Source organism: Tinamus guttatus, unplaced genomic scaffold, assembly GCF_059628265.1.
Source record: "Tinamus guttatus ecotype Peru unplaced genomic scaffold, ASM5962826v1 Tinamus_guttatus_pri_ptg000104l, whole genome shotgun sequence".
NCBI lineage: Eukaryota > Metazoa > Chordata > Aves > Tinamiformes > Tinamidae > Tinamus > Tinamus guttatus.
In genome coordinates, this window is record NW_028288638.1 from 502,190 (window position 1) to 515,748 (window position 13,559).

At 36.1% G+C, this 13,559-nt stretch overlaps 1 protein-coding gene across 1 annotated transcript in view; it reads right to left on the minus strand.

Annotated features, from left to right (window-relative positions):
- LOC104565350 (contactin-associated protein-like 2) overlaps positions 1 to 13,559 on the minus strand; it is a 971,843-nt gene that overhangs the window by 386,163 nt on the left and 572,121 nt on the right. The window contains exon 10 of the mRNA XM_088520855.1: positions 2,471 to 2,642. Within this exon, the coding sequence (XP_088376981.1) occupies positions 2,471 to 2,642 (172 nt within the window). The remainder of the gene's footprint in view (positions 1 to 2,470; positions 2,643 to 13,559) is intronic.

Genomic DNA, 13,559 nt, shown 5'->3' on the forward strand with positions numbered 1-13,559 from the left:
TTCTATTAAAATGATTTAGACTTGTGATCATATTAAAGATAGAGAAGCCTTCAGAAATAAACTTCTTGACACATAGGAAGCTTTAAGTTGTATTTTGCAAAAAGACATCACAAAGGTCTCATTCTGATTAACTTAATTGGATTATATAATTATTTCTAATAGACAAGTAGGCATAAGTAGGATCAATACAAAATGTCACATAAGCCTAGATTTATTCACTATGCAGAAACAGAGACTAGATATATATCCACATCCTGTCTTCCAAATTAGTCTACATTTCCTAAACCAAATATTACTAAAAAAAAAAAAAAAATTCAATCTACCAAATGATAACCACAGGAGCACTTCTAATTTCAGTAGTATAGGAGGAGAAAGGGCCTCCACCAAAGCAAGCACACTGACATTGCTAAAATGGTTTTGTGTAAACTTCAGTCTACATTTCAGGAAGAAAAGGCATTTTGGAGACCAAAGTGTTAGGCCTTCTTTCATTTTTACAAAACAGCTTTTATCTCTTTGAGCTTCTCTGAGCTTACGACAGGCAACGAAAAGCACATACATATATCCACTACTACTATGCAGACGTTATACAGAGCCATGCAACTTGCAGAATCTCCATCCTTGAGGGTATTCAAGACTTGACTGGACAAGGCTCTGTTCAGACATATTTATGTTGAAGTTAGTACTGCTTTGAGTGAGGGTTGAGCCAAATGATCTCCAAAGGTTGCTTCTAAGATAGATTATGATCTATGATTCTGTGATCTTATAATCATTTTTATTTTTTTCTCTCAAAGCAGAATGATGAAAAGCCATTTTCAACTTCCCATTGAACTGGCAATGGGTTTAAAGTGTGATTTTCATGAGAAGCCAAGGTGCCTGCATTCAGGAACTGTGCCACTTGCTCCTTCCTGACCTTTCCTAGTGTTTTCCTAGTATTTTCGGTTTGATTGTTTGACAAAAAACATACTGTTAAGCAGAAACAAGAAAAACGAACAAAGGTAAGTGGCTGGAGAGTTAAGACACAAAACCATAAAGGTCTGCCATAATTCTGAATTTCTCTCCTAGGTTTAGAAAAAAAATTCTCTTCTAGGTTTAGGAAAAAAAAACAACATAGTTTGTGCATTTATATATACGTTGTTGTGCAGGCATACACCTCTGTTCATGCTCTTTGAGGAATTCTGTGCTGTCAGGAAGCCTGAAATTACAGTGCAGATGCAGGAGACTGCTTTTCCACGGTTTGGTGGATCTCAAGGTTCAGTTTAACCTCCTTGGAGGTGACACTGCTTTCTTCTCTAGGGAGACAACATACTAAACAACCAATATTGGTTTCGTTTCTCTAAATCAGGTAACATGTATTTTTTCTCTTGTGGCCTGACTTTTTTGGGGAGTGTTTAGGAAATAGGGATAAACCTCTCTCAATGATACCCATTTATGCTTTTCTAGTGTGTTGAACCGTAGGGGCTCTTGAAGTTGTGTTCACACTAGAAGCTAAATTCCTAGTGTCTATTTTTTTATTACTGTTATTTTATAGAAAAGGAATGTTACATATAAAAAGAAATTTTAAAATAATTTAAATACTTTATGACTAATGCCCAAATTAAATCACTTAAGATTCTATTTTCACTCTCTTCCTCACCTCAAACTATCAAGGTGAGAATAGCAGAAAAGTTGTGTCTTTCCTTATGAAAAGATGCCCTTTCCTTATAAAAATATTATAAAAATAAACTAAATAAGAGAATTATTAAGATTAATACAAGAGTAGTGCAGAGAGAAGATGAAAAAGAAAACTGTAAAAGAAAGATAATACCAGCTTCTAAATTTAGCCTCCAAATATCACTAACGGCCTCATACTAAGCCTAGGATATACTCTTACAAAATAGATCTTTTAAGCCTCACAAATAATTCCACTTCTACAAACAAAATAGCAGCAGCATTCTAAGAGTGTTTATATTTTGTAAACATGAGAACAGCCCTTGGACACAACAAACAAAATAAGATAGTTTGCCAATTGCACTGTTATATTCCTTACATATACATATCTTTTAGGACCAAAATTCTAAGAAGTGGCTGACATTACCACTCTCTACCTAAATCTCTAGTTGCAAGAACATCTCCAGAACAGCCCTTTAAGAAAGGGACAAAACATGTTTTTTTCCAGGAGCTTGATCTTTTCAAGGTAACCATGTTACTGACCTGTGGAGAGAATTTAGCTTTACGGTATCTTTTCATCTCTACCTCTACATGAGGGTGGAACAGTTCCTAGCCTTCATGCTTTACAATGTGCCCTGCACAACCAGAACTTAAAGCCATCATCTCCATCCTGTAAGCATGGTCCCCATCACTAAAAAGTTGTGACTACCCTGACTGTATCATTGGTAGGTCAGAACGAACCACATTTCTCTACCATCATATGTGTATTTTCAGAATTTGAAGGATGTTCAGCTATGAAAAACATCAGTGATGTCTAACGTACCTGTCAATAATAGCACACATGTCAATGGTGACATTAGCAAAGCTTCCAAGCTTGCCTTGCTCCACTGCTTGTAAGTCCACCAGCTGATCGTCCACGTGAATAAACTGCATGCATCCTTGAAACGAAGGCTGAAATAGCGAGTGATCGGAGTCATTCATCTGCCCAGGAAACCCTGTAGAGCAGGAGAAAAAAGAACATTATTAACATCCCATTCTATTACTCAAGCTAGCATTTCTTCACAGTAGAAGATGTGTTTCCTAGACAGGAGAAGAAAAGACTAGGTGAGAAGGACATATTTAATAATTATTAGGTTACACTGCATTATGTGTTACTGACTTAAGCCACCAGCAACTATGAGAAAAAAAATATTTAGTACAGGTCATGATTCTTCCATTAATTTTTGTCTACTGGACAGATGCTTTCGGTGAGCCATCTTCTCCTCCTGCAGCCTGTCGCTGTTCCTCATTACTTTTCTCTTTATACAGATATTAGTTGAATAGGTGAAAGATTTGTCTTCTTGCTATATTGTAAGAGTCACTTTCCCATTTCTCAGATATTTTTTACAGTGTGCATTCCATGTAATCCAGTTCAGCTTTATCTGAAGCTACACCCCCTGTACAATAAAAACTGGTACTGGAAACTTTCTGTAAACTTAAAATGAGGCCTGAAATCTAATGTCCTGGCTTACTTGTAGGAAATCTGAGGACATTCTGCAGCATTTTTGTTTCTGCAGTGAATGTCTTCATTTAGCCATCCTTCTGAAAGCCCTTTACAAGAGAGGAGAAGGAATTCCAGTCTTGACTCAGGCTAAAAGACAGGGGGAGAGAGGATATTTGTATGTAACTCTTTAACTGAACGCCCTTCAGAAGTGAATGTGTCAACTTAGCTGTGAAAAATGCCTTGCATAAGACATCAGTGAGCCTCCTCCACAACTTATAAATCGTTAACAATGAACTCCCTGAAAAAAGCTTCAAGAAAATCATTGAAACAGAATCTGCTAAAGAAGAGGGACAAGATAACAACAGTTTATTGGTAGAGGCTGAAAAAATGCATAACGGCTTTATGCACTTCAGTTAGGAAGATGACCAGTCATGCGGTTCTTCTCTGACACGAGGAGAAATTGTGCACACATTTATTTTGGCAGCAAAGCCAAGTGATGCAGCCTCCATTCCATCTCTCACTTTGCACTGAAAAAGCAGTTTGTGGAGGCATGGTGCAAAAAGATAGCAGAATTAAGGCAAGTTAAAAATAACCTAATAAAGGGCGTATTTTTTAAAATTCAGTTCCCAAAGGCAGTTTACCACACGCCTTAAAAATAGCTGGATTGACACAACTGCGAGGGCAGTGATGGAGGGCAGCAACCAGCAAGTGGGGTTTGATGACCGATGCTGCTCAAAGTGGCAAATGCCGACACACACATACGCCTACCCTAAAATCTATTTAGGATAGCATTTTGACTTCAGAAGTTTGCCAGCATATACATATGACCAATAAAGGCTAGTTAAATTTCTAACTTTAACTAAGATGCTTCTAAAACACTCTTGCTCACCAGCTAAAATTACTGCTGGCAGCCCAAATTCCCTGCATGTGAGTCTTCAGAGCTCTCCAGTGTAGATGCCAAATTCATCAGGGATATTACAGAAATGAAGGAGTAACTATGCTAAAAGTGAACTCTCATAGGTATTTCAGGACACCCACTTGATGTCAAAAGCCCCCGTGGGACAGATCTATGACACTACCACAAGGTGCCTTGAAATGCAGCGAAAAATTTATACTGCTCCCTCTAATGCCAATCACAAGGAGAAGGAAAAACTCCTTGGGATTCACAGCCTCCACAACTGCTGTTTCATCACAAAATCCTTCACCTCTGTAGACTGCAGAGGTCGCCAGAAAACGCTAATCCTTATTGCTCCTTTGAGGTTGTTAGTATGCGTTTCAGTGACCAGCAGGCAGTTCAATCAAGGCAAAATTGAATGCAAAGAGTCATCAGTTACTAAACACTCAGCAAGAGCTTAATTAAACACTGCCAGACACAATATGTGGCAGAAAGCTCTTGTTGGGGTTCTGCCCAGCTGAGGAACCCTTGATGTACATGCGTATTTTAGCATTTCCAAACCCAAGGCAGTATCTGGAGCAATTGAGAGATATCAGAGATAGCTATGGCCTTATCTCATAGAAGCATTTTATGCTCCCTATCGGACTGAACAGAAGTTAGTCACATAAATTAGTCGTTCATCTCTTATCCAAGAGAATGGTCTATACCAAACATTAGCCATCTAAATTCTGAATTTTTATATTTGAATGGATGAGCTCTCTGCTGTTCCTAGCCATGTAAAGAACTGGAGGAGAGAATTTTCATGCACTTCTACGATACTTCACATAATGGGTGTCAAGGCATTTCAGTCTTATTATTATTATGATAATTATGCAAAAACATAATTTCAGAAAACAATGCCCTATCCACAGGAAATTGAAGACTTATGTGGGTTTTTTTTTTCAACCACATGTTTCTTCCAAAACTAGACTTCTTTCACATTTTTTCTGCTTTAAAATTGCTGCCACAGATTAGATGATAAACTTTTCTGGAGATAGTTAATAAATAAGCTGTTATATAAAGAGCATAGTATATGGGAGAGCAGCTAGATAAGCCTTCTGTATAATATAAATACTGTTTTCAAACTATTAAATATTCAGGCAATGATCATTAATTTTGTTAAGACTTCGACAGCCTTGGCCATACAATCCCAGAGAGAGTTATCTGGGGCAAAGCTTGTGCCTTAATGTAAACCTGGAAATGACCCAGTATATTGTGGTTATTTTCTCCAATACAGATACAGCGACAGTTTTTCCCTTATAGGTTTCCAGCACTGGGTCATGATTCACTTCCTGGTCCTGTCTCCACTGAAGGAAATCATAATTAAATGAAGTTCTATAACCAAGGCTGACACTAATGCTGTCACTGGAAAGGCCAAGTAATGGATGCCCACATTGTTTAGACAACACTGTATTGATTTTCTTGCTGACAAGAAAAATATGTACATTTCTAACCACACATAAAGAGCTATTTCAGGATACACAGTGTAAAAGAATGTTGATGCTTATGATTACAAATGCACATTAAAGCCTGATAGACTCCCTTATGCTAAAGTTTCTTTCTCTTCCTGATTTTCTTTTGCAAAAAGTCAGACTCTAACTATTTTTTTTCACATTTTAAGCCCACAGAGTTGGATTATACTGCAAAAGTCAGATATTGATTGAACCTGAATTTTTCCTAGACCTCAGTGAAACTTTTTTCCAAGATTTCACCCTGACCTATCAAACTTGGAGCAGCCAAAATTCTGAATCAGCTACTGAGATTAATTCAAACTTGAAAAAAACAAATAATAATAAATATAGCTTTACCTCATAATATTTTCTATGTTTCTACAATATATTAAAAATAAATATTTTAATGAAATATAATTTGAAATATAATGCAAATTCTGGGTGTTTTGTTGTTGTTGTTGTTGTTGTTGTTTTTGTCAGAGATAGTTTTCTCCCTAGCTTTTGAGACTTCTCCTGCACCGTAATTTTATATTTGCAACAACAGGTGGATGACTTTATGCAGGCAGCACTTGGTATTTTGCTTCTTTGAATGAAAAACTCCCATTTTCAAAAAAAAAAAAGTTAAAAAGCTAACTAATAACCCATAACATCTTGAACTAGTAGCAGAATCCACCAACCAACTGAAGAAGTGACTGATTTGAACCTGATAATGATTTTTGCCTGCAGGGTATTCCCAGATGCCCATCTAGCTCAATGCGAGAGAACAACAACAACAATATATATATGAAGTATATGTCCTGGCTATCAGAATGATGAGATGGAAACTGAATTTGTGATTTGTCATGATATGTAGCAACAGAGTATTGTTCGGAGGTCAAGTGATTTTTAAATTTTCTATGATGTGCTTTATACAGAATTAACACGTTTAGTCTGTATCCTATTTTACTCACAGAACAAAGTACAAATTCTGTAGGTATATATGTATTTATATAGAAAATATTACATGAGTTTCCTAAGCAAATGAACAGAAAAGAGACTAAAAAATAAGCTCCAATAGACCTCCCTAAAATTCACTATAATATTTTTATACTTGTTTCAATCAAACCAGACTGTGGCCTTCAGCGTGTGAAGAGCCAAATAGGCCACAGCTTTAGAAAACTAAAGCCTTCTGCACCAAAAGCATGAAATAAATTTATGTAAACAAACTGCACAGGGGATGAACTGAATAACTTAATAAAGAATCATCTTCATTTCATTGCATCTTTGTAAAAAAAATGTAGAAATGAGCAAACAAGCAGACACAGAAAAGTACTTGAATATAAGAGCAGTACCAGAGGTTTCAGCTGTTACACATCTTTAACTCAAATGACAGTTCTATAACAAGAAATAGAAAGCCTAAGGGCAGAGTTTTCCAAGACATTGGATCCTATATCTAGCAACAATCCTGAAAACAAAACTTCAGAGCCTCCTAGCTCTGTGAAACACAGGAAGGAAAACCAGAGTGGAAATGACAATTTTTCTACATTTATCTCCAAATGACATCTCAAATGCTGCATTTTCTAACAAATTCCTCCTTATTTTTGCCATCATTCCTTCATTTCTAAAAACAGAGATGAATGCAAGGTGGTGCATTCCACCCCACTGTAAACTGCTACCCTAAAATAACAAATATGTTTATATTCCAAGAGAAAAAATACGCTTTACTAATTCTAAAGCTTAGGACAAGGGGATGCTCTCTGGCATTCCTGAGGCACACTGGAGCCCTTCAGGTAAAACAGGCTGCCATTAATGAAGTCTCCAGAGGACTTCACAGAAGCTGCTTTCTACATGTCACTCATATTATGATGGAAAAGTTTAATCAAATCTCGTAAGAGTTGGCACCATTTTCTACTACTCATCTGATGCCTGATATGTTTTGTCTCCTCTGGAAATCTGGTCCTCAGCCAGATACTCCTCTCTCAAAATATTTTATTTCCATCTGTCTGCTTATCAACTTGAACCAGTTCTGGAAAAGCACTGAGATTTTCCAGACTCCCCGTACGGTTCCTCATCCCTCAGTTAGATTTTCTTTTGATTCACTGACACTTGCTCAGTGTCCACTGGTTCTTGATGGGACTGAAGCCTTTGGAAAGCAGATCTCTCAGTGCCTCTCTAGCTACTGTATGGAGGATACTCAGGCATATTACAGTTCTCTACTGTGTGCCAAAGAAATGTTTCTTGGAGCACACATGAGATTTAGCAGTAGCAATTCTGTAGTTATGTGACCTAGCTGTAGAAATATGTCAAATACGGTACAATAGGTTATCTGAATATATAATTATGCTGGTATTGTTTAAAAGTTGGTTATTGAGGAAACGAAGAGGCAGATAATGCAGTAACCTAGATAAGAAAAAGCCCCCAAGATACTCAGATGACAACAGCTGAGCAATTAGCTGTGAAGCAACTATCTTCAGGCTACAATGCAACTTGCACAAAGATAATTTTACAAAGACAAGATATCACAAAGATACTAAATAGCTGAGATGACAACCTCAGAGGTGAAAAAAACACAGAGGGAGAAGAACTACAACTATGGAAGCAGGGACAAAAAAAGAAACAAGAACAAAGTAAGGCTATCTTTAATAGCACTAAGGTAGAGTTTCCTACAGTAAGAAGAGAAGAAGGATAACACCAAAGTAGGATCATCTGCTGAGAAGCTTTGTTGATTCAGTGCTTCTCTCTCTCATTGCTGAGGACTTCAGCATAGATAGTAGTGTACTTTTTAAAAACTATTTTAAGTCAACTTCCACAGCTGCGGGCCAAGGAATTCACACATAGGATTCAAATGCATTTGGGCCTTCCAGCTACAACTGGAAATCTGCCAAGGCAATGGTACTGATTCCATCATTTCAAATGACTGTAATGGAGGCCGAGTTTTACCTTACTCTTCACTATGGCATCTTTCTCCTGTTATCCTTCCCTTTCAGTGTCCTGGGAACATGACATTGGTTTCCATCAAGGTAAACACAAGCATGGTATCTCTTCTATTGCCACAGTCATCTCCTACCAGACTCACACAGACCACAAACCGGTTGCAAACACCACATGGAAAGAGTCTGGCTGACTGTTGCCAAGATGAACTGGGAAGGAATAGGCATAGGGCTCACCTCAGTTATCAGATCACACGCCACCTGGAAAACAGATTTCTAAAAATCCCTATCCTGGGAGCATATTCACCAGTTAAACAGAGCACAAGCATGTTATTTCATTTACAGATACTAGCATTTGGCAAGAGGAACAATGTCTTGTTGGTGAAGGAGAGCAAATACAATCAGACTCTTTTAGCAGAGTCTGTCCTTACACGGAGGGAAAATTAGATTCATGCCTCGTCCAGCTCCATGACTGCATAAATATAATGATGACATCTCACCCCGTGGGGCTCTCTCTGAAGCTCTTCTGCTGATATTGCATTGGATAAATATCACTGGATAAATGCATAGCCAGGTATGGGAGAGCTATTAAAAACTGAAGTAAAATTGTCTTTAAAAAATACATACAGGCTAAAATTCATACTTGCCAAACCATAACAGAAATAATAAATAAAAATGTTGCCTACTCATAGCATAGATTTTTTTCCATTGCTTAGTTGACTCACTGTTTTACTTTCCTTGCAAACTTTGGTGCTTCAGCTGCAGACAGTGGTGCTTTTACAATCTCACTACTTGGGTGGGCTCATTACAAAATCTTACAACAAACTGTATATAATATTTTCATATTGTTTGTATTCCAAGGGCATCAGAGATATAACAATACAGGAAAAGTATCTTACTTTTCACAAAGTAGCAGCAAAAATAGATCCTCTTGCTCTCTTGATGCATAAAAACACTCTGTTTATTTTCTTGTAAAAATAAATGTACACCACAAGACCTTATTTTATCAAGAACAGACCTAAGTAGCTGGCAATTCATATTATAAAAGCAGCTTATTTTTGGCTGGAACAGAAGCAGTAGCTGCTCTTCATGGGAAGTGTGCTTCATATAAACATGAGCTCCATTGAGGAAAGTCTACTTTTTAAAATCATGGTTAGAGGTTACATTTTCTGCTTTTTCTTCAGAAACAAATTGATTTTACCAATTGATAAACACTTCCAATTCCTGCCTACTTCAGTGGAGTTTGAGAGTAATCAGACTGTTAATCAAGACATAACTAAAGAGTCCTCATGAAAATTATTGAAAGAAGACATACTGTAAAATAATGAGATGATTTTTGATACATTCTAATCCTTTACTTAGAGGCTGACAAAGTCCAAAACAAATCAGGACACTGGGACTGTTAGAAAGTGAGTGCGAACCATGTAAAGAAATGGGACATTGTTCAAAAAATAGACCCCTTGTAATGGTGCATTGAAAGCATTTATGTTTTATGCTCTAATGTTTCTTACTAAAAAGACAATTCTGTTTCCTGCAAAAGGATTAGTTAAACAAAATTAATAAATATTATATATAGTATATATAAAATAAATAATATTATAAGGCAAATTAAATGCAATGATTTTTTTAATTTATTATTTCAAGTGAGTTCCCTTTGCAAAAATGTCATGTATTCATGGCTGAAACATCTATAACATCACATAAGAACTCTCTTTGAAATAAATGCTAAAGCTGCCCTGATCCTCTTGTTTAGAAGCCTTCCAAATGATTGGGAAATATGAGCAAGAGTACATTTCAATCATCAGTTTTCTAACACGGACAGAAGCAGTAAGAATGATTATTATTACCAGTCTTGGCTAATTTATGTCAATCTAACACTTTACTGCAATTTCTACCTTACTTTATTGGATATTATGGAAGGCAGAGAAAGCCACATAATGATCAAATTGCAGCAGATCTGTACTCTGCACTACTCATCTAATACAGTCTATTTCCTGCCTTTCTAAAGAGTGAACCCAGGGTAAATGGAGGCTGCTTTTCAGAGTCACTTCTGCTCCGCATCTGCCAAAATTCTCTCCTGAACATAAAACAGGTCTAGTGACTGCTGGACATAATTTTGCCCAGCAGAATATAAACAGCATAAAATAATCATCATTTACTGTCTTTAAGAGATATAAACTGAGGAGATCACATTGTTGACATCAATTATGTAATCCTAATTGCTGCTCCGATGACTTTTTTTTAATATATATTTGTATGGACTACAAAGTCCTGACTGTAAGATCCCTAAAGGTGAATTTACTTCAAAAATAGTACTATAGACCTTATAAATTTATCTGCAGATTCCCGTGATTTACTTCCACTGACTTACACCTAAGATTTTTTACATTTTAATCAACAATCTGTTTTTGGTCTCCTTAACCAATGTACCAAAATGAAAGCATTTAATGCTGAGTGGCTAAATCCCCAAGCAGCCTTTTTAAAATAGCCAAGTGAGTTCATCAAGAACTGCAATTGATGTGACCACAGTACATCACTAAGATGCCAAAGCTAAGATTTTATTTGATAATTGCATTGTTGGTTTTGTGCTAACACAAAATTATATCATCTGAGTAACCAAATTAACTGCATAAGGTCTTGTAGAGCCTAATGCAATCCCTGTAAACTAAATTTACAGTCAAGACCACCCTTATCTTTATTACAATCTTATATAAACAAGACATTGTAATAAATGAATTATCTTTTTTTACATATACTTTCGTTTTCAGTTTAGGCTGCAACAACATGTGACTCTTACTAGTTGTTTTATGCACATTGTCACACATACATACATACATATATAAGACATGCACAAAATGAAAAGAAAACAGGACAAAGATGGAAAAACACACGGTTACTCTGATATGGTTGGTCTGATATTTTAAAAATAAACTTAGCAATATGAGCAGTAATCCCTCTAGTTTTTGTAAAGTAGCCATCTCATTTGATTGTATTACAAGCTACTTATATACAGTCCCAAATGCCAGGACAGCAGAACTTCATTAAGTGCTGTGCATTTCTAATCAATCCGTGGGACAGGACTTGGTAATTGTTTTCTTAGGTAGTTGTGTTCTATACAATATCTAGCTTTCTTGTCTCTATATACAGATTTAAGAACCAATAACAAGAATAGCTACAATGCAAAAAAAAAAAAAATCTTCCTTTCAGAATCTAACCTTATCTGTAGCATATATTTTGCACATGAAGTTCAAGTGACAAGTTAGCAACCAATAACAATGTTACAAGCAGAACGAAATTAGGAAATATGAAACCTGTATTACTATTACTTTTAGAATCTTAGGGTAATAAATCCAAAAACCAAGATGAACTGTGGTCAACAAAAATAACAATTAAATGCATTTCCTTTTATCTCCATAATTAGTTAGAACCGTTAGGAGTGCAAATATTTTAATAAACAGAAAAAGACGATCTGAAAGTGCTAAGTCTGTTGTTCATTCACTTCTAACACTTTAATGTTGGAAAAAGATCAGCTGTATGTCTGTGTTTCATCATTATCTCTTTCAAATCTTGATTTTCTCTCCAAAAAATGATGCCATTATTTGGGAAAATGGTTTTATCATTATAGAAACTTATACTTAACATCCTATAATTAATAAGACTCATTAAGAAAATAAAAGAATTCCAGCTTTTGGAATTTCTACCCCTTTTTCTTCAGCTCGCACAGTCTTCATTGTGGTACAAGTCTGCTCACACAAAACAATGTATGAAAACATTAGAAAATTCAGAGAAAGGGACATATTGAAAAAAAGCAACTCTGATCAGAAGATCAGAAGATCTTTTGTTACTAGAAATAAAAAAAATAGGTTTTTTTTTTTTAAGAAATCAAATGAAATTAAACCCAAATCACAACAAAATCATGTAATAAGTATAACCTATAACCTCCTTCTTCCCAGTAGTAATATCCAGTCCTATGAAGGCAAACAAACTTCTTGAACATCAAGGCTCTCTTTTCAAAAGCACATCAGACACAGCAGCAAAGGCCTCGTATAACACAGACCCAACATAAAGCAAATGGCAATTTTCTTGAATAAAAAGTTTCAGGACCGAACCAGGTCATTCTTGGCTCATTAAAAGTTCTCTGAAAAGTGCTTTGAAATGCACTGCAGTATTGATCTATCGGTTCATATCAGAAGCAATATTAATATACGTTATTTGCTAACAAAATCTAGCATATTTTCTTGAATTTTTTTTCTTGGAAGTATACTTTGAGAAACACACAGTTAAAACAATGTTATTGATATGCCACATCCAAGATTGATTTTCTCATACTGTAGAAAGGAGTCATTACTACAAAATGACTGAAGTAATTCTGTGGAGACTATGAAAGGAATAATACGACCTCTCCCGTACAAGAGAAATGTAAGCTTTTCAAAATGTATTTTGTTGCTCAGTGTAATCTTGACACTTTTCAAGGTTCAAAGCAATTATAATATTGACACTTTTCAAGGTTCAAAATAATTATAAAAATTATGATGGATGAATTTGAAAAGGAGTGAACTAAAATTTTTAAAAGGTGTGCATGTGTGAGGGTTACCTTCCATATCCATAAAGAGTGGCTTCTTTAGTGACACCCCGCAGAATGGGAAAATAAATACCAAAATTACCGTTACTTACCACAAAATAAATAAATAAGTTATAGAATCAAACATTAATTTAACTTGGAAAGGACCTCCCGAAGGTCATCTGGTTGAAACTTCTTCTCAGAGTAGGTCAAATTAGAGCAGACTGCTTGAGGACACGTTAAGCCTATTTCAAGGACAGAAATATCAGAACAGCTCCAAATGACAAATTCTAGTTTTGATCACCCTTACGGTTAAGAAATATTTCCTTCTATCTAAAAAGAATTTCTCACACTGGAACTTCTGTCTGCTGCCTTTTATCTTTTTTGCCATACCTCGGAAGAGTCTGCCCCATCTTCCCCACATCCTGTCAGTATGTGGCCATAGACAGCAATAAGATCCAGCCTGCTTCTCTGAAGGCTGAACAAATCCAATTCCCTCAAACAGCCTCTCCTCACGCTTTCTAGCTGCAGGCACAAGAGCTGATGCCTTTGACAGGTCTTTGTAAAAACTGAA